Genomic DNA, 20,558 nt, shown 5'->3' with positions numbered 1-20,558 from the left:
AACAAACAAACCAAAAAACCTCAGGGCAGGGAAGCTGGTGCCTGGAGAATGGAGGGGACAAGGGAGTGAGTTGGGGAACCCTGTTATTAAAGCTGTCTATGGAGATCAGACAAAAGGTGGACAAACAGGAGGATGGGGGCATGAACACCTGACAAAACACTGTTAAGAAAAGCAGGCTTGCCGGGCAGTGGTGGTGCACACCTTTAATCCCACCACTCGGGAGGCAGAGCCAGGCGGATCTCTGTGAGTTTGAAGCCAGCCTGGTCTACAGAGCGAGATCCAGGACAGGCACCAAAACTACACAGAGAAACCCTGTCTCAGAAAAACCGAAAAAGAAAAAAGAAAAAAAAAGAAAAGCAAGCTTTAGAAAGAGAGACAAGTAAAGGAAAAGTCACACTTAAAGTGTGTAGACTTGTGACCCTACCTAGCATCAGTTCATTAGACTGCCTTCTGAAGAGTATTTTTGATTGATGTTACAGAAGCTTCAAACTATACTTAATTATAATGGTTATATTTTCTTTTATATGTAAAGATATGTAAATCCAAACTGTATTATCAATTTCTGCAATTCCATAATATGCTGTTAAAGGTTTTTGTTAAGGGGCTGAAGAGATGACTTGGCAGTTAAGACTACTTGCTCCTCTTGTAGAAGGAGTTCCTGTCACACTGTAACGGCACCTCCAGGGCCTCTAAAGGCACCTGCACTCTGTGCACCATCTCCATATGTATAATTCAAATTTTAAGAAACATAAAACAATAGAGCTGGGGAGATGGCTCAGCAGTTAGGAGCACTGGCTGCTCTTCTAGAGGATCCAGGTTCAATTCCCAGCATCCACATGGCAGCTCACAACTGTCTGTAACTCTAGCCCTAGCGGATTGAAAATTCTCTTCTGGCTTCCATGGACACTTCATGCATGTGGTGCAGATATACACACAGGTAAAACACCCCATATCTATATATAAAATAAATAAATAAATTTAAATCATATAAAATAAGTAAAACATTTTTGATGCTCCTTTCTCAAAATGACTCTTACATATTATACATATTTTCTGGTTTATAATTGTAGATACACTGTATGAAAGCTTGTAAGAGGTGTCTTTTTGCAATTTCTAGTTCTTGCTGGCCTTGGTGGTATGTACCTTCAAACCCAGCACTTAGGAGGCAGAGGCAGGAGGACCACTGAGTTTAAGGACAACCTGGTCTATGTGGTGAGTTCCAGGACAGGCAGAGTCACATGAAAAGACCCTGTCTCAAAAAAACCAAAAAGAAAAAATAAAATTTTTTGTTCCTATTATTAGTATTATTTAATTTCCTATTATTAGCATTGTATGTATGTGTGCATGTGTGTGTGTGACTGTATGTGTATATGCCTGTGTGCCTTGTGTGTGTAAGAAGACAACTTTGTGGAATTGGCTCTTTACTTTCCTCTTTATGTAGGTTTCAGGAACCACACTCAGGTGGCCAAGCTTGCACCATCAGGTGGCAAGCACCTTTACCTGCTGGGCCATTTCACTGGCCCAAGATGTCTTCGAATATTTTTTAAAAGCTAGCAAGATCAGAACCGGGTGTAGTCGCTCACACCTATAATCTCAGCACTTGGGAAGTTAAGGTAGAAGGAGAGATGTATGTTTGGGGGCCAAACCTGGGGTACAGAGTGAGCTCTTGATTAAAAACACCAAAAAAGCCCTTTAGAATAAAACCAAACAACCAAAAAGCTAACAAAGATCAATTATCCAAAGCTATCAGTATAATACAATTAAATTGAAAAGCTTGTCAAACTTAGAGTTTCAGAAACAGTTTTATTTGCTCTAATGGTCTCTGAGGAAATGCTCCTTCATCAAGATGTTCTTGCCCCCACCTCCAAGAAAGTACAGTTTCTCTTCTTGTCTTTTAGTTGGCTTTCTTCTGCTTCATGGCTGTTTGCCTTTATCTGACACACATACATATTATTTGTTTGTAAATTCAAAGGCAATGTTCTAAGCTTATTCTGATGTTTTCACTATCAATTCCTAATGAAATGTGCCAAAACGAACATGTTCAAAGAGTCCACCAGTTGTCTCCCATTCAAAATGCCTGCCCTCTATGGATTTCAACGCGACAACCAAACAGCACATTGATGATGTTTTTGATGGTTTTTCCCCCCCAAGTCTTTTCCTGTCTTAAGATGGTAATTATGGCGACTTAGGAGTAGCTTCTATCACCCTTTTGATTAGTAAGGAAATTTTACAAACAGCATAGCTAAAGAGTAAAGAAGAGGGGCTTAAAAGTACTAAGTACTAAGCGGTAGCCTCAATGGGGCATTCCCTGGCTAGATGTCCAGCTTCGCCACAGCGGTAGCAGCTGACTTCGCTCGCCTTGCTGCAGTTCACTGCCATGTGGCCATTCTCACCACATCTGTAGCACTTAATTTGGGTGCAGTCTTTCTGGATGTGCCCAAATTCGCCGCACGTGTAGCATTTCTGCTCTTCCTGCCGGCCGCAATCACGAGCCAGATGACCAGGTCTACTGCAGATGTAACAGCACTGCTCCCTCTCTCGTTTAGGCTGGGTACAGTCTTTAGCGATGTGGCCTCTTTTCCCGCAGTTGTAGCAGGCGTCCTGGAGATCACAGTCCTTGGCATAATGACCAGTTTCACCACAGCGATAACAGATGTCAGACTGGCTGGCGGAGCTGCATTGAGGACCTCTGCCACGACTTCTTGGTGTTCGCCCTCGAGTTCCTCCTTTAGGACACTCCCGGGCCCAGTGGCCAGAGCGTCCACACTTGAAGCAACTTTTACTGCTCATGGGTACGGTGAGATCTTCCAGTGAGCAGGCCCACACACCGCTGCCACGGATCCCCGAGGCTACCCCACTAGGGTGGCTTAGATACAAATGGCGCTTTTTCCTAGCTGGCTTCTGTGACGTTGCGTGAGCTTTGCACACGGCCTCAGTGGCCTGGCGTCACAGGTTTTTTGATATGCGCGTGTGCATTTAGTTTGGTTTAGTTTTAGTTTTCCCAGACATCTTGACATCATGTCACCACCTATTCCAGCTTGGTCTTGAACTCAAGATCCTTTTGCCTAGGCCTCATGAGCGCTGGGACTATAGATATGCACCACTCACTACACGAGTCTAAATATTTTTCGTTGGTTTTCAACACTTAAGTTATTAAAGTTGACTTTGAATCCCTTTATGTTCAGGAATTCTGACCTGTAGCATATTTCATAATTTAGTTATTCTCCCTAAATGTGGTGGCACAACCCTATAATTCCAGGCTCAGAAGGCCTGCACAACATTGTGAGTTCTACACCAACCTTGGGTACACAACAAGAAAATTTATTTACTTACTAGATCACAAAGAAAGCCCTTTCCATAGTTTCTATGTAATTTTAATTAATTAATTATTATGAGGCAGTGTCTTGCTGTGTAGTCATGGATTACCTGGAACTCACTATTTACGACAAACTGGCCTCAAACTTTCAGGAACTCTCTTGCCTTAGCCTCCTGAGTGCCGGGTTTACTGGTGTACACCATATCCAGCTTTGATAACTAGTGTTTGTTTTTAAATAAAATATGTTTATAAAAATAATGTGTCTACACTAGTGGAAGCCCATGAACTGTGGACTGGTGGCTGTGCAGCCCCCATGGGACTGGACTAGGTCCTCTGGATATGGAAGATGGTTGTTTGACTCGAACTGTTTGGGGGGGCACCCAGGCAGGGGGATCGGGATCTGTCCCTGGTGCATGGACAGGCTTCTGGAAATCTGGTGCCTGTGGTGTGACACCTTGCACAGCCTTGGTGCGGTGGGAAGGGGCTTGGACCTGCCTAGGCTCAGTGTGCCGGGCTTTGCTGACTCCCCATGGGAGAACTCGATTTGGGGGATGTGGGGTTGTGGAGTGGCTTGGGAAAGAGGGCTGAGGGGTGGGAGGAGGGAGGAGGGGGATTTGTGGATGGTATGTGGAGTGAGTAGAAAATTTCTTAATAAAGAAAAATGAAAAAAACAAATAATAGGTCCACAAGGGCTGATGATATAGCTCAGTGATACAGTACCTGCCTAGCATGCACAGAGCTTACATTCCATCTCCAGTAAACAACAAATCAGATAGATATGTATTTTTATTTACTTATTTATTTTTATTTTTATTTATTTATTTATTTATTTTGGTTTTCCGAGACAGAGTTTCTCTGTGAAACAGCCTTGGCTGTCCTGGAACTCACTCTGTAGACCAGGCTGGCCTCAAACTCACAGAGATCCACCTGCCTCTGCCTCCTGAGTGAGTGCTGGGATTAAAGTCATGTACCACCACCACCAGACTTTGGTTTTGTTTTTCAAGACAGGGTTTCTCTGTGTAGCCCTGGCTGTCCTGAAACTAACTCTGTACACCAGGCTGGCCTTGAACTCACAGAGATCTTCCTGCCTCTGCCTCCGGAGAGCTGGGATTAAAAATCTACAGTGAAATTTGCTCACAGTTTAACACATTTTATTACTGCAAACTTAACTTTCCATGTTTGTGGCAATGGGGGGGGGGGGGTTCAAGTAGCCCAGCTTGCCTTGAAGTAACTCAGGATGAACTTCTGATCCACCTGCCTCTACCTCCAAAGTACTAGGATTACACAAATGGCCTGCCATTCCTGACTTGTAATCTTCACTTTTAACATAAATGCATTATTTACGTTATTAAAGAACAAAAATGAAGCATTCAATATAAAAACAATGTTTTTGCTTGGAAAATAAATGCAATTAAAATGAGTTGGCTATACAGCTGACCTGTATAGTACTTGCTTAGGCTGTGGGTCTGATCCCAATCAAAACAAAATGTTTATAAATACATTCAAACATGGAAATTATTTGGGGTTTTTTTGGTTTTGTTTTTGTTTTTTTTTTAAGGATCTCATGTAGCTGGAGATGGCCTTCAACTTTATCCTCCTGGCGCTGCCTCTCAGTGCTGGGATTATAGGCATGTGATACCACACTTACCTTTACTTTTAACGTGGGTGTGTGATGCTGGAGCTCTAACTCTGGCTCTTATACACATTAGGAAAGCACTCTACAACTGGGCTATATCCAGCCCTTGCGGTCTCTCTTTTCTTTATTTTAATGGAGTTTTACTAGATTGTGTGGCTAGGGCTAGTTTCAAATGATCTTTCTGCCCCAGACTACAAGTACATGCCACTCTACCCTCTTGGTCTTCTTTATTTTATGTCTGTATAGATATATGGATATATGCATGTATGTGTAAGAAATAATATCTGACGGTTCATTTTCAAAATAACACTCGAAGTCAGTCAGTTTAGGTCACAAACTAGAGAGAAAGAGGAAACACTAGACCCCTAGGGGTTGGAGCCTGCTAAATCAGCTACCCTCCCCCGATTTCTGCTGGTCTAGCACCCCGTCCCCAACTAAGTGATTAGAATGGAAATTACTAACAGCCAAGCTTGCCTGCAAGGCCTCACAACTGATAAAGTTTAAAATAACTAGGGTGTAAAGCAGAGATGAACCTATTCATGTTTTTTGTTGAGAAAAAGACAAATGTAAGCATCGGGCACTGGTCGCCCAGCCTTTAATCCCAGCATTACAGATGTGTGCCACAATACAGGTTTAAATAGTGTTGAATCTGAAGCCAGGGCTTTTTCCAGGCTAGGCAAATATTCTACCAACTGAGATACGTCCTCAACCCTAAAATACAATTCTTGATACCCCTTATAATTAAAAATCTCAGAGAAATTAAATTATAAGAAAGAAACATCTTGGAACTTTAGAGATGATTTTTAACATTTCTAATTGTGTTAACAATTTGTCGGATGTAAAAATATGTTGTTTCAGGGCTAGAGAGTTGGCTCAGCGGTTAAGAGCATTGACTGCTCTTCAAGAAGACCCAGGTTCAATTCCCAGCATCCACATGTCAGATCACATTTGTCTGTAACTCCAATTCCAGGGCTTCTGACACCCTTGCACAGACATACATGCAGGCAAAACACCAATGAACATTAAATAAAAATAAATTAAAAAATTGTTTATCCTAATGGTAATCTAGAAGAATGTTCTTAAATGTAATCTTCAGACAGAACTAAGCTAGTTTTACAGAAAAGTATTAGGTCGAGCTTTGTAACTACAATCTGTTTTAATTCTGTATGAGTACAACTTTTGTTCTGAGATGCTATCTAACACTTTCACAGTGGACTCCAGGTACACTTAGCTTAAAGGCCTCTTCTATTGCTTAAATTTGGCAAAAAAAAAAAAAAAAAAAAAAAAAAAAAAAGAGAGAGAGATTTTTCATCACAGTCTTCTCCCCCTCAGAGAAAAAGTTCTTTCAGAAATGAGGGAGGGAATTGTGAAAGTTGGAATGTCTTACTGAAAAGGAGTGACTAGAGCTAAAAACATCGAGGTTCTTATGCATGTTACGTATCTGTCCACTAGGTGACGCAATATATTTTATGGCCCTGCCTTCTACTTCCATTCCGCTCATGCTATTTGTTTCAGGTATCAGCATGCAACTGTTTTTCTTCTCCTCCTCCTCCTCCTCTCTCATTTTTGCTTGTATGCTTCTGGTGCTCTCCGTGAAAATGCACACTGTAATGAAGTGCTGGATAGACAGGCGCCGGTCAGATTACACTTTTTCTAGTCTCTCAAGATCTAGGAATGAATAAGAAAAGGGGGTGTGTGTTAAAGAGACCCTTAAAAACTAAGACTCCCCACAAGAAGCAGCATGCTGGGAGTGAAAAGAGCCTGCCCCCAAAGCCCTGGTTCCAGGTATCAGGAAAAGATTTACCCCAGTTTCTGCAACTTGGACCCACATCTAAATCTATATACATCTATTTCCCCTTTTTTGGAGGGGTGGGGGCTTTTGTTTGGTTGGTTTTTTTCTCTCCAGGAACTTTTGTGGCACAGACTGGCCTAGAATCTACTATGTAGGTGAGGTTGAACTCTTCACCTTCCTACCTACTTCTCTTAAATGCTGGAATTACAGGCACTCATCATGGTCAGTTTTTTGTTTGTTTGTTTGTTTTTGTTTGTTTTGTTTTTTTCCAAAACAGTTAGAATATTCGGCACAACAGGAAATACTCAGGGATTCTGCAGAGCTCCAGAGTCGCAGAGAAGGCCACGAAATGGAGGCTAAGTCAGGAAGGGAATAATAAGTTGTGAGACTTGACAACGGAATGGTAAATTAGGAACGATGGGGGAGATATTGACGACAGAAGAACGAGCTGCGGAAGGGATGGGTGGTAGGCGCCACTGCGAGCAGAGAGGTGGGAGAAGCAGGGTGGGCTAGGGACCTGGGTCCGGGCAAGCAGTGAAGGCTGGGGGGGGGGGGGGTTGTTGTAGGTTGTGAAGGGGCGTTCTGAGGCAAGGGGCAGGGGGTGGGGGTGGAGCGGAGCGCATGCGTCAGAGCGCACTGCAGCGCTCCTTGGAGAGGCTGTGGGCTTTCGGCATCGGCGCCGAGGCTGCCAGGGCAGCAGGTTTCCTACCTGGTGTCCATTGCCGTTAATTCAAGACGGCTGCCACCCAGGCACGTCTCTGGGTCCCGCCGCTCCCTCCACACTCTCGGCACGGCTAGCAGTAAGAATTTTTGCCACGACACTCGCTTCAGCAAGAGGTAAAGGGACGACGAAGGGCAAAAATATAACATGGAGGGCGGCAGAGGGAACGTGGGTCAGGAAAATCCTTAATTTGTGCGTCCTCCCCTTTGACGGGAGGGAAAACTGGAGGCCAATAGAGCCCCAGCCCTCCAAAAGGATGTCGAGCATTTACTTATGAAAGACATATTTTGACTCTCCTCTAAGTAGGGTTGAGGCACCTGAGCATCACTCCTTTCCTTGACATCCCTGTTGAAAACAAAACAAAAAACTTTCGAGTTCTTCATTTGTTGCGAGTGTATCAAAAGGATGAGGCCTTATCTGTTTTTGTTGTTGTTTTGGTTTGGTTTAGTTTGGTTTGTTTTTTTTGTCGTCTTGAGACTGACTGATGGGGGCCTCGAACTCGCCACCACCTCCGGCTAAAACTGGGATTACAGGCGTAAAATGCCACGTTCGGCTCTGATGCAGTGGTTTAGCATAAGAAGTTTCCTTGCCTTTGTTCAGGTTGGAGGGTTTTAACTACATCAAGGGTATTTGTGGACCCGGTAGCCTCTCCCTTAGGATGCTGGCGGATTGCATCTAGATTTGGGATATGCTTTATTTTTTTTTCCCCATATGCAATTTAGCTGGTTCATCACACTTAACACTGTTAGGTAATGTTTCTAATGATACCCTTTAGTCACCCGGGGACAACTTTGGCGAGAAACACGTGCAGATGCACCCGGCGTTGAATTTATATCTACACACACACACACACACACACACACACACACACACACACACACACACACACACACACACACACACACACACCACGGGAGGGGAGGCTAGTAAAGACAGGCGCGCTTTGCGTGTACTTTAGTCACCCGGGGACAACTTTGGCGAGAAACACGTGCAGCTACACCCGGCATGGAATTTATATCTACACACACACACACACACACACACACACACACACACACACACACACCACGGGAGGGCATGGAATTTATATCTACACACACACACACACCCCACACACACCCCACGGGAGGGAGGCTAGTAAAGACAGGCGGGCTTTGCATGTTGTACTTTAAGATCCCAAATGAGGAATCAGCACCAAGTGGTGGCGCTCAAGTACTCTTGAGAAAGCCTGACATAAGGGGAGGGGCTCCACTGGCACGGAGATCGTGGCCCGTTGGGTGAGGGTGGGGTGGAGAGGCAAGGAGGAGAAATCACGCATGCTCATTGCAAGCAAAGGCGTCTGCGCGGCAATCAAAGTGCGCATGCGTAAGTGAGAGCCCGGGGACCGGTTGCGTTCAACACTAGTGATGGAGAAGTGCGCCAATGGCTTGGCTGGGAGGGCGGGAGGCGCGGAATGTTCTGGTAATTATGATTGCGAAATAGCGAGGGGTTCGGTAAGTTGTCCTTGATCCAAATCGCCATCTTAGGCTAAGGGGACTTGTAGAGAGGCAAATCTACTTTTCTAGTTGTTGAAGGGCTCGATCTGAGTTGGAGACTGCGGCCAAACTCACTGAAAATCATTCCAGAATCTTAAGTCTCTCCGTGGTCAGTCTGATAATGGGAACTTTAAAATATAGAGAAGATAGGCTGTAAAAGGTTGCCGCCGCAGCATGCTGTGCTTACTGTCTACCCACATTCAGACAAAGCCTGTTCGAAAGACTTCTGAATGATCCTGGCCGATCTTGGCTCTCATTTATCTCACCCACCAGAGTAGCCAAACGCAGTGACTACAGTGAAGTACGCTACTATTGTATGTGTGCCTGAAACGCTTGGACTTTTCTCCCCTACAAAATATAGGCGAGAGGATTTAGCTGTTTCTAAATGCTTATTACATTGATCGAAACCTAAGATCTGGGCGAGTGGCCTCTTTAAATTTACTGACACGTAGAGACACTAAAAGTAAAGGCAGTGGTAATATGAAGGAGTCCCGGGGTTACGCCCCTTCTCTCTCTCTCTCTCTCTCTCTCTCTCTCTCTCTCTCTCTCTCTCTCTCTCTCTCTCTCTCTCTCTCTCTCTCTCTCTCTCTCTCCCTCTCCCCTCTCTCCCTCTCCCTCTCCCTCTCCCTCTCCCTCCCTCTCCCCCTCCTTCCCTCCTTCCCTCCTTCCCCCCCCCCCCCTCTCTCCCTCTCTCCTGCTTGGCCTGAGATTAAGCTGGGAAATTGGAGGTTGGTTGTTTCATTTTGTTTGGGTGCTGAACTGTTTTGATTCTGAGGATTACTACTCAAAATCTACAGTAAATTGCTAAAACTAATAATTTAGCTTTTAGATATGGGAAAGAATAGAGAATTTTAGAATGAGATAGCTTTTCTATTAATCCTGTCAATGATCTTTTGCTGTCACTATTTCATTCTCTGGGCCTGTTTGTCTAATAATATGTACAGATCTATAGTACTTACAAGCACAAGATACCACTCTAAAGGTTTAACTTATTTCATAACCTCCACAATCCTATGGAATAGAATGGTATTACTCATTTTATTACAGATGAGAACTTTGAGGAACACAGATTAATTGTCTAAGGTTTTATAGCCGGTTTGAATGGTCAAGCCTGGGTATTTCTCCACATTTTCTTGTTTCATAATCCTGTGCTCGCAACATTTCTTATCCCTTACAACGAAGGGACACATTTAAGGGAATTATTTCAATTTTTGTCTGAAATCATAAATCTTAACCAAAGCATTAAGAAAGGAGACTGTTTACTGTTTTTACCTCAGTGCACAGTATTACAAGAATGGGAGATAAAAAGTAACTCGATGATTTGGAACCTCTGGGAGTGGCTCTCCTTCTGTACAGTGTCTTCTATATTTTTTTGTTCTGCAGAGGGCATAAAATGGCCAACTGCAGCAGGCTGGACACACCCTTGTTTTTGCTTGATTTATGATATGGGCCAAGGCTTTGGCAACCAGAGTTTGCTGCAGATTAAAAAAAAAAAAACTTACACTGATAATTTGTTGTTGGCTCAAAATTCTTTCTTCTTTGTATGTTTCCAGTTTTATTTTTATTCAAGTAATATTTCATATCTTATTATCTGTTGAAATTTTAACTTTACTGTTGATTGCTCATTAGTGTTCTATTACTCAGATTTTTGTTTTGTTTTGTGAGACAGAGCTTCTGTGTAGCCCTAGCTGTCCTGGAACTAGCTCTGCATACCAGGCTGGCCTCGAACTCAGAGATCACCTGCCTCTGCCTCCCAAGCGCTGCAATAAAAGGCGTGTGCCACCACTGCCCGACATACTCAGATTTTTATAACCCCAGCATTTGGGAGAATGAGGCAGGAGGATTGCTATGAGTTGGCTACATAGCAAAACCGTGTCTTATGAAACAACAAAAATGCATTACGAGACACAGAAAAATTCCATCTTGTCTTTGTAACACCTTCTGAACCAATGGACTTTTTTCTTTTTGGTTTGTTTCAGAATAACAATAATTTTACTACAGCGTAAGATTTGCTGTTCCAGATAAATAATAAAAAATCAGATTTTTGTTGTTGATTTTTGAAGGGAGGAATCTACACTCGGTAGTAAGGGCTGTCTGTGGTGTTTATATTCTGGTTTTGGTTCAGTCAGTTTGCTTATCGACAGTGTCTAAAAACTTAGAAGTGGCTAGAAGAGACTATTGTAAAGAACTGACTATTTGCTTTTAAAACATGCAGCTAGAGCACCATAAAGAGAAGAAAGTACCATTTCCCTCAAAACAAACATCCCGAAGCAGAAAACCCATCATTCCTGAAGTTAACCCTGAAACTAATTTTATTGACAATGTTTTATTCTTAAACCACGACAGGGAAAATTAATAAAAAGCAGGGAGCCGCTGCTTTAAAAGTTGTGCAAAAGTCTAAATGATACTGCATCTTTTGCTGATGGATCCTCTGGATTAGGAGCATTTTTTAAAAAGCCTTGCAGAACTGTGCGCGTGCCGTACTGGGTGGAGACCGCTTATCTTGCAAAATGCACAAACATTTTCCCAACTTGTCTACATTAAAATACACAATTTGGTCATGAAATACACGTGAGATGCTGCCAATGGTTATTCTGGGTATTTCAGGTTTAAAGTCCCTTCCCAAAAATGGAATTCTGAGGGTCGGCACTGACCACGTGGAAGCTCTTTGTTCTCCGGCATTGTACGTCCCCCCCCCCACCCTTGTGGGGTTACGCGGATGGGCCTGCTGGAACCTAGGCTGAATTCCAACTCGCTGTGTAGGCGAGAAGGACGGGAGCGCTAGATCTCCCTCCTCCTAAATGCTGTTCTCGTGATTCTGGTTTAAAGCCGGAAAGATGTTGTGCCAGGCAACTCTGGTTTTCCCTAAAGTTCTCTAGTGGGATGCTCGACCATCTTGTCGACTCCAGACCTCTTCCATTGCTCGAGTGGAAGGCCCAGGATCTATTTCCGGGTGACATCGTGTCTCCGGCCGCTGCCATCACAGCCCCTCGGGAAATGTAGTCTCAGGTTGTGCGCGCGGGCTGAGCCTCCCCCCCCTCGCCCCCCCTCGTCCGAAGGAAGCCTCTTTTCCCGCGCACCGCGCGGAGCGCGGGTGGCAGAAACGGAAGTGACGTGCCGCAGTGAGACGGGGACTTGACCGGCGGGGGGGGGGGGGACCCGGAGCTGAGGCACGCCCTGCAGCGCACGCTGCTGTGCCTGTGTCAAATGGTGGGATTTCCGAAGTTTTTTACGGTGGTAATCTGTCCGCAAAGAGACTCTTACTGTTGCCCGGTTTTGAAGAAGGGAGTGAAAATGTTTCATGCTGGTGGTTTTTGTTTGTTTTTCGAGACAGGATTTCTCTCTGTGTAGCTTTGGAGCCTGTCCTGGAACAGGCTGGCTTCGAACTTACAGAGATCCACCTGTCCCTATCTCCTGAATGCTGGGATTAAAGGTGTGTGCCACCACTGCCCGGCTCATTCTGGTTTTTAATGTACAGGTGAATCAGGTGTTCTCAGACTTTATGGGAAAGGTGGCGAATATTATTTGATTCCTGGAACCGGTTACTCCTGGTCCATATGCTTTGCTTATTTAAGGTTTATTAAATACAGTGGTCAAACATTAATATTCCATATTCATGTCTCATGTATATTTTGCGTTTAATTGTGTGTGTATGTGTGTGTGTGTGATGGGAAATAGTCTCATGTAGTGTAGGATGACCGTTGAAAGTTTAATCCTCCTGCCTCCACTTCCCCAGTGCTGGGATTGTGAGTGGCATTGCTAAGTCTTGCTTTTATTTATTTACTTATTTATATATTTATTTTGACTTATTTTTGAAGCAGTCTCACTAATGTGGCTCGGCTAGTCTAGTACTCCCTATGTAATGCAGGCTTACCTGTTTGTGGGGATCATAACACCCCACACTCCTGGATTGTATAGGCCTGGCAAATGGAACTTTTTTTTTTTTTAATCAGAGTAGGTTGTGGATTTGGGGGTTTATAGGAGCCAGGGGAGTTTAATTGCTTTCAACTACTTAGTTACACTGATTTTAACCTAGTTAGTTGTAACCTTGTTTTTCATCTTTTTTCTAGCTGTAGATAGTATGAAATAAGGCTTGTATGTGGTGGGTTTGAAGGACTGAAATATGAAAGAAAGGCGGTGGGGGGGGAGGAGGAGGTCGTGCTTTACAGAAGGTGGTTGGAAACATCGTTTTTTGAAGCTCTGTGTCTATCTTAAGCATTCCACCCCTTGCCAGCATCTACTTCTCCAATCTGAACTAGGATCGGGAATTAAGGAAAATGTGGAATTATATGAAATGGCCAAACAGTTTTTAAAAGTATTTAACCCTTGATTTGTGCAACTGTTTTTTTTTTTCCCCTCTCCGGTTGTTGCAACACCCAACAGCCTGGAGAAACACCTCCTTGGAAGAAATTTTACATCAGCCGTTATAGTACAACCTGATTAAGTCTTTCAGCACTTGTCTTCTGTCTGTGCACATACCTGTTTTCTTATGTTCTCAACTGTAGGATCCATGAGGGCAGGGGAAATTTCACTTCCAAAGCTCATTCTGGCATATTAGTAGGCCTTACCAATATTTACTGGATGAATAAATGAATTAGTCATCAACAAACATTTGTGATCTCTATAGGTTCCTGACTGTCAACTGTTTCTTCAAAATGATCCGACACTTTTTTTTTTCTAGTTATCTATTTCCTCGGGGATTTTCAAGAGACAACGCTTTTTTTGTGTTTGGATTTCAGGCCTTGGTTTTTCCGTGTGTTTCTGCTGTAGGTTCTGCTGACATTTGCTTCCTTGGTGAGGCCTGGGTGCTAGTTGTTAGATCTGAGCCTCATCCTAACGGCCCAGTGTTTGCCAAAAGCTCCTTTTCCTTGTTTCATTCCTCTTTCAACCCCCCCCCCCCCCCACACACACACACACACACACACCACCACCACCACCACCACCACCACCACCACCACCAGCAGTACTGGAATCACCTTTATAGTATAAAACCATGTAGCCCCTGTAATCCCCATTTTTGCATATACTTTTCTGTTGGAAAAGGAACGTTTTTGTCTCCAGATACTTTGGCAAAGCCTTTACCTTCCCCCACTTCATTTACCAGGGACCCATTTAGCATTTTAGAAACTCATTCAGCAGCATATGGTAATCACAGCATTTGAAAATTGAGGCAGGAGGATCACTATGGGTTTGAAGCCAGCCTGGGATACATACAGAATAACTCCCCCCCACACACACACCAAAAAGGAAGAAAAAAGAAGCTCTGTATTGCTTTTGGCAAGTCTTTTGATGTTGTCTCAGATATTCTGAGAGATTTTAAATTCTCAGCGTCTTATAGTTACTAACTGTCCTTCAGGATCTGCTTTTGAGCACTAACTCTAGACATTCATTTTTTCTTTTGTTTTCTTCCAGGAAGAATAGTTTATTGAGTGCACTGCAAGAGGATGGCCTGCTTCCCCTTTAATATATCCTCCATAATGACTTGAAGCATGTGGACATGGCAAACCTGAATGCCTTCCCACTTGCCTCCCCCCCACCCCCACACACCATGAATTTGCACTGAGAATGCAGAAAGGAAGGACTTTGGAATAAGGCAGAAAAGTAGGCTGAGACAAATATTTAGACTTTGGTCGCTATGGTTGGTTTTGTTTGTTTTAGCAATGCCAGGAGATAGACAGTAGGCCCTTCCTTGTACATGCTAGACATTCTAGCTAAGTGCTGTCCCAATGAATTACAGCTGTATCTCCTGTTAGATGGCACTAAAGCTTTTGCTTTGTTTTGTTTAGATCTGCTTTCTTAGAACCCTAGCTGTCTGACTTTGAGCCTGAGGAGGAGTGCACTTACCCCATGTCTCTGCTCAAGTGCTGGGATTACAGGTTTGTACCACCATTCCTGTTTCATTGTTTTTATTCAGTGCTAGCGGCACAACCTAGGGCTTCCTGCGTGTTAAATGAATACTTTGCCGACTGAACTACATCATCACTCCCCCCTCCTTTTCAAAAAACAAGACTTTACTTTTTTGAGATAGGGTCTGATGTAGGCCAGTCTGGCCTCAAACTCCTGTCTCAGCCTCCAAAGTGCTAGGATTGCGGGCATGAGCCACTTGGCCTGGCAATTGATTGTGCTAATTTTGTTTTTTAACTTTGATTTTTATGAATATGGGTGTTTTGCCTGCAGGTATGTGTGTGCTGTGTTCCTGTAGTGCCCTACAATACCAGAAGAACATCCTGAGTCTCCTGGAACTGGAGCTACAGTAGGTTGTGAACCACCATTTGCGTGCGGGGAAGAGCAGCCAGTGCGCTTAACTGCCAGAGCCATCTCTAGCCCCTAACCTTTTTTTAACGCACTAATTTCTTTTTAAATCAAGTCAACACATTTATTATCAGTTACATGCTTTATAAAAAGAGGTATGGAGGTTGGGTCAGGGTTGTAAAAGCAAAAACAAATAAACACAAGTCTATATACATTCTCTATACCTGGTTGCAGAGATGTCTCCTCTTCAGGAGCCACTGCTGCACTTTTACAAAACTTCTTTGTAGAAGCACTCCTGGGTGCACTTAAAATAGCAGATCTTGTTGCAGGAGCTGGTGCCAGAACTGGATTCATCTGTGGCACAGGAGCAGTTGGGGTCCATGGAAAGTGGAAGTAGCAGCTAGAGATGGGAGACCAGAGCTGGTGTGCTAAGAGGAAGCCTGATCTAAGTTGCCAATTTTTAACCAGAGAAGCCAGGAGTGTGAAGTAATTCACTTACTCAGATTTATTCTGCTAGCCAGCTGGGTGGGGTATTAATAAGAGTTTAGAGCCTGCCCCCGGCCCAAGGCAAAAGCACTGTTTTGGTGGTCTCCCCTAAGAGTCTGTTGTCATTCATTTTGCTACACCGAAAAGTTAAAGATCTATAAGGCAGATGTAAGAAAGGTAAAAAACTTAAAACAAACTCTGCCTCAGGGTGTAGCTTTGTGGGAGTCCAAGGCCCTAAGTTGGACTTATCACCATCACCAAAGCAAACATTAAAAGTAACAAAACCCACCATAATGGGGGTTGAGATTGAAGATCTGGACCAGTGTTGGCTGCAAGGGCTTACTCAATCAATCATTCCTTGCATCAAAAGAAAACCAATGTGGAGAAACATTGTTTAGGCTTATATCGTGATGAGCTCATTCTGGAGGTAAAATGGGGATGGGCCTAACAGTTTTCTTCTTCAAACTACTTGCTGGGTTTCTTCTACCATTTATAAATGTTTTCAAGTACCCACATAGAATGCCTAATTCCTAGATTTATAATGAAAAAAAATTTTTTTGGTGTTTTGTTTTGTTTCCGAGACAGGGTTTCTCTGTGTAGCTTTGCACCTTTCCTGGAACTCACTCGGTAGCCCAGGCTGGCCTCGAACTCAGAGAGATCCACCTGCCTCTGCCTCCCGAGTTCTGGGATTAAAGACGTGCGCCACCACCGCCCAGCTATAATGAAAATTGTATTGTTCTTTATCTTATTTATTCCTGATTGTTGGGTTTTAAAAATCTTTCTGTGCCAGGAGGCGTTCACCTTTAATCCCAGCACTCAGGAGGCCGAGGCAAGGGGATCTCTGGGATCGAGGCTAGCCTGGTCTATAAAGTGAGTTCCAGGACAGCCAGGACTGTTACATGGAGAAACTTAATCTCAAAAACAAAACAAAAACTTTCTGTTTTAATCTCTTTGTATCTGATTTATCAGGGTGCAAAAAAAAAAAAAAAAAAAAAACAGCTTCTTTTGATTCTTAACCTGTATCTTCCAAACTGAGATGAATATTGATTAGTATAGCCTAACTACAAAGTGCAGATTCTCCCAGAAAGGATTAGAGTAGCTAGATAGATAAGCAGGCATTTTGCTTTTGAAAGAATGGCTCCTGGTCATTGTTCGCTGAAAATACTATGAGAAAGGAAAGGTGTTAAACCATGCCCAGTACCTTGTAGTAGACAAGCTTCATCCTTTTTCTGCCTCTGGGGCAAATGGTTTCCTAAATACTTGCTACTGGATAAAAGTCTAAAATAAAATACCAATGAAGGTGTAATTAGCATTTGAAATTCTAGTAATAGGATTTTAAGCTCACCTGCTGCTAGCTTTCCTTTGATCAATTAGAGAAGCGTTCAAAGCCAGCAGGTGGTGGCGCACAGCATTCTCCCAGGTCGGCAGAGGCAGGTAGATCTCTGAGTTCAGGCGAACAGTGCTCATAGCCGGGACTCAGCAGAGAAACCTTGTCTCAAAAACAAAACAACACATAGACGAAAGAAAAGAGCACAATCCAGAACGCTGTTTAATTTTATCTTGAACTCTGGTGACCTCTGTGAGTGTCACCTTAATTTAAATGGAAGGGCAAAAACCATGTCATAGTCATCTTTTTATTTCTCTTATAATAAAGGTTTATGTTCATTGCTACGTGTATATATTTCCAAGCATGTACTTAGGGATATATAAAAAAGTTTCAAGGATGGGCGTGTTCACAGTTTTGATAGCAGTAAATAATGGTAAAACCTATTTATGGATAGGAATTCTGTTAAATAATCTTTTGTGTATTTGTGCACAGTAAAAAAGCCATTAAAGTTAGAAATATTCCTAGCACTTGGAAGGCAGAGACAGATCTCTAGAAGTTCAAGGCCAATCTGATCTATGCAGCAAGTTCTAGGCTAGCAAAGACTACATTAGTGAGAAACTATCTCAAAAATAAATCAATGTAGAAGAAACTCAAAGTAATAAAACTGTTATAAAGGGTTTACTAATAGATTTGCTTAGTAGAATTAGCTAAAATCGATACTCCTTTTAGTAAAGTAACTAATTCACACAAAGTAGAATTAGCTAAGGGAGCATTGCCTCTAAAAGAAAAGTAGGTAGACAAGCCTGTTAGAGAGCAGCAGAAACTTAGGATGCTAGGGTGTAAATGTTTATTCACCAGGGTTGTCCACCCTTTAAGGCCCGTCACCATAACAAAGGAGACAATCCTGACTTAAACCAGTTCTTTGGGCATTCCCTAAATGGCAGCTCAAGGGGGCAGTGCAGGAACATAACCAGCATGAAATCCTGCCTTTCCGTAAAGCCCCAGGTTCTCTCTGGGGAAAAGCTCAATTCTACTAGATGGGAAGATCACCCTGGGTAACAACTACTTGAGAAGAAAACATTGGTATATTTAAGAAATAATTCTGAGCCGGGTGGTGGTGGCGCACGCCTTTAATCCCAGCACTCAGGAAGCAGAGGCAGGCGGATCTCTGTGAGTTGGAGGCCAGCCTGGGCTACAGAGTGAGATCCAGGACAGGCTCCAAAGCTACACAGAGAAACCCTGTCTTGAAAAACCAAAAAAAAAAAAAAAAAAAAAAAAAAAAAAGAAATAATTCTGAGAGAGAGAGAAAGAGAGAGAAAGAAATACACACTGTCATAGCACTCAGGAGGCAGAGGTAGGGGAATCTCTGAGTTCAAGGCCAGCCTGAACCTTGTCTCAAAAAAAATACTGCCCCCCACCACAACAGAAAAGAGAGAAAGAAATAATCCTGGCACTGTCTTTGCTGTGTAAATCTCTCTTTGCCCAAGTGGCCAGGCAGAATCTCTAGGCTCTGTTTATATTGTTCAAAGTGCAACCTGGGCCCAGGACCTAAAAGAGGTTTTAAGGATGACAGCATATGTAGAATGCTTAAGCCTAAGGTTTATAGAAGTTAGTAAAATCTATTCAAGGTGGGCTCCTCTCTGAGCATTAGCCAGAGTTAGATGAGCACTATTAAAGAGGTTTTTCCGTTATTAATCTCTAAGGGTGTGAAATGATTTCTCACTGGGAAAGGGGATATAACAAAATAAGTAAAAAGAGGGTAATAATCTGATAATGGTGACCCATGCCTGGAATCCTAGCACCTGGGAAGTGGAGGCAGCATAATGAGGAGTCGGAAGTCATCTTTGCTACATAGAGTTTAAGGCTAGCCTGGGTTACCTAAAACCCTGCTTCAAAACAAAGGAAATGTCTCATAGATGAATATTGTCTTAGATTACTGTAGTAATTTCAGAAAATGACTGTAGAAGAGTAAATATAGTTGGTTTAACTTTTATAAAATCAGAGCTCCTGTTCGTAGTTACCCATGAAAGTAGTTAGGACAAACGTAGCTCACATGTTACACTTTTTAGAATTCTGGATGGCTTTGTTTCTATCCTTAATAGAACTGTGGGTCTCTTTTTCTTACATAACAAAGGGTTGAGCAGGGCCTTGTATGCATTCAGCTTGGTACTCTTAACACTGACCAGACCCTCAGTCTCTACTGGCACTCAGATGAGCTTTTATTTTTGGTTGGCAGTGCTAGGTATCTTAACTCAAGGCACTGGACTTGGGTGGATTCAGGTACACAAAGCTGTTCCCTGAAGCCGAGTTTGTTTTAAGATTTTAGGGTTTTTGCATCTGACTCTTCAATGGAGCAACCTTAACAGAAGTGGAGTATAAAAAAGATGGTTGCAGGACTTGGAAGCTGGCGAAATTCATTTAGAAAAGAGCTGGCCTGGAGCATGGCAGAAGAGAGCTGTGGAAATAAGCTCTTTTTTTTGTTTGTTTGTTTCCAGAGAGAGGTACTGCCAACTGTGCAAGTGCAGGCATTTTACAGACTCCAGTTTATACTTAACGTTTATTTCCCTGTTAGGTCATGTCCACATTCCTTCTCCCAGCCTTGGCTCTATGGGTTAAACACATTATAATAATAGGGAGTGGCAGCAGCTGCTCATGGCTACACAGATCTTAATCTAGTAAATAGCACCTTTAGTTTCCCTAAGAAAGGGGGAGCTCGGGGCTGGAGAGATGGCTCAGCGGTTAAGATCACTGGTTGCTCTTCCAGAGGACCCAGGTTCAATCCCCAGCACCCACATGACAGCTCACAACTGTCTGTAACTCCAGTTCCAGAGGATCTGACACCCTCACACAGACATGCATGCAGGCAAAACACCAGTGCACGTGAAATAAAAATAAAGAAAATTAAAAAAAAAAAGAAAGGGGGAGCTCAAACTCTTTAAGGTGTATGCTCCCCCCACCCTACCCCACCCCCGCCACCCCGCCACCCGCCCAGTTCAGCTGGGCACCAGACTTTGCACACCTATGGGGAAAGCTTCCAGTCAGGTTTCCTGGCCACTAGTAGACTAGAGAACTGATGGTGTTTGGCTGTTGGTAGGTGGTGGGTGACACTATTCAACTTGAGCCCTAGGACTCTGCTACTTAGACTTCCTGAGGTTTAAGTTGAGGACTGCTTTTGTCTCATGAAGACACAAGAAACCTAGCAGTTTTAGCTGGTGCTGCCAACATCTAATGACAGGTTAATAGCCTAGGTTTTGAGTCATTGTTGAATTGCTAGAGTTTTGCGGTCCTTTTTATGGTCAGCACCTGGAAACTGTAAACATAAGAAGCAGTAGGATTGCCTCCCCAGAACCATGGATACTTGAGGTCTTTGGCTTTTGCTTTGACATCTTCCCTCCCAGCTATTCCACCAGTGAGGAGTCTTGGAGATTAGAAGACTAGCCGCTTTTGATAAACTGAGCAGCTGCTGTTTTTTACTACTACATACCCAGCAAGG

General features: G+C 43.3%; 1 protein-coding gene and 1 long non-coding RNA gene across 23 annotated transcripts in view; one reads left to right on the top strand and one right to left on the bottom strand.

Moving 5' to 3' along the window:
• Window positions 1–1,784: 1,784 nt before the first annotated feature.
• On the bottom strand, window positions 1,785–6,184 carry Zcchc13 (zinc finger CCHC-type containing 13). Its single transcript, XM_052734282.1, has one exon. It carries the CDS (start codon window positions 2,788–2,790, stop codon window positions 2,281–2,283), a length of 510 nt encoding a protein of 169 aa, XP_052590242.1. The 5' UTR covers window positions 2,791–6,184; the 3' UTR covers window positions 1,785–2,280.
• Window positions 6,185–7,368: 1,184 nt separating this feature from the next.
• Window positions 7,369–20,558, top strand: part of LOC128107960 (uncharacterized) — a 58,299-nt gene continuing 45,109 nt past the window's right edge. For 8 of the 22 annotated variants that reach the window (XR_008217263.1, XR_008217265.1, XR_008217257.1 and 5 more), the window contains exons 1-2: window positions 7,372–7,581; window positions 14,787–14,876. This is a non-coding gene — a long non-coding RNA (uncharacterized LOC128107960). Of the gene's footprint in view, window positions 7,582–8,850; window positions 8,959–9,687; window positions 9,729–12,158; window positions 12,434–14,786; window positions 14,877–15,177; window positions 15,254–20,558 lie in introns of those variants that run through there. The other 14 variants (XR_008217279.1, XR_008217274.1, XR_008217262.1 and 11 more) reach the window with 12 other exon arrangements.

Source organism: Peromyscus californicus, unplaced genomic scaffold (genome assembly GCF_007827085.1).
Source record: "Peromyscus californicus insignis strain IS unplaced genomic scaffold, ASM782708v3 Scaffold_10__1_contigs__length_136768540, whole genome shotgun sequence".
NCBI lineage: Eukaryota > Metazoa > Chordata > Mammalia > Rodentia > Cricetidae > Peromyscus > Peromyscus californicus.
This window is presented reverse-complemented; position numbering and strand designations above follow the sequence as displayed.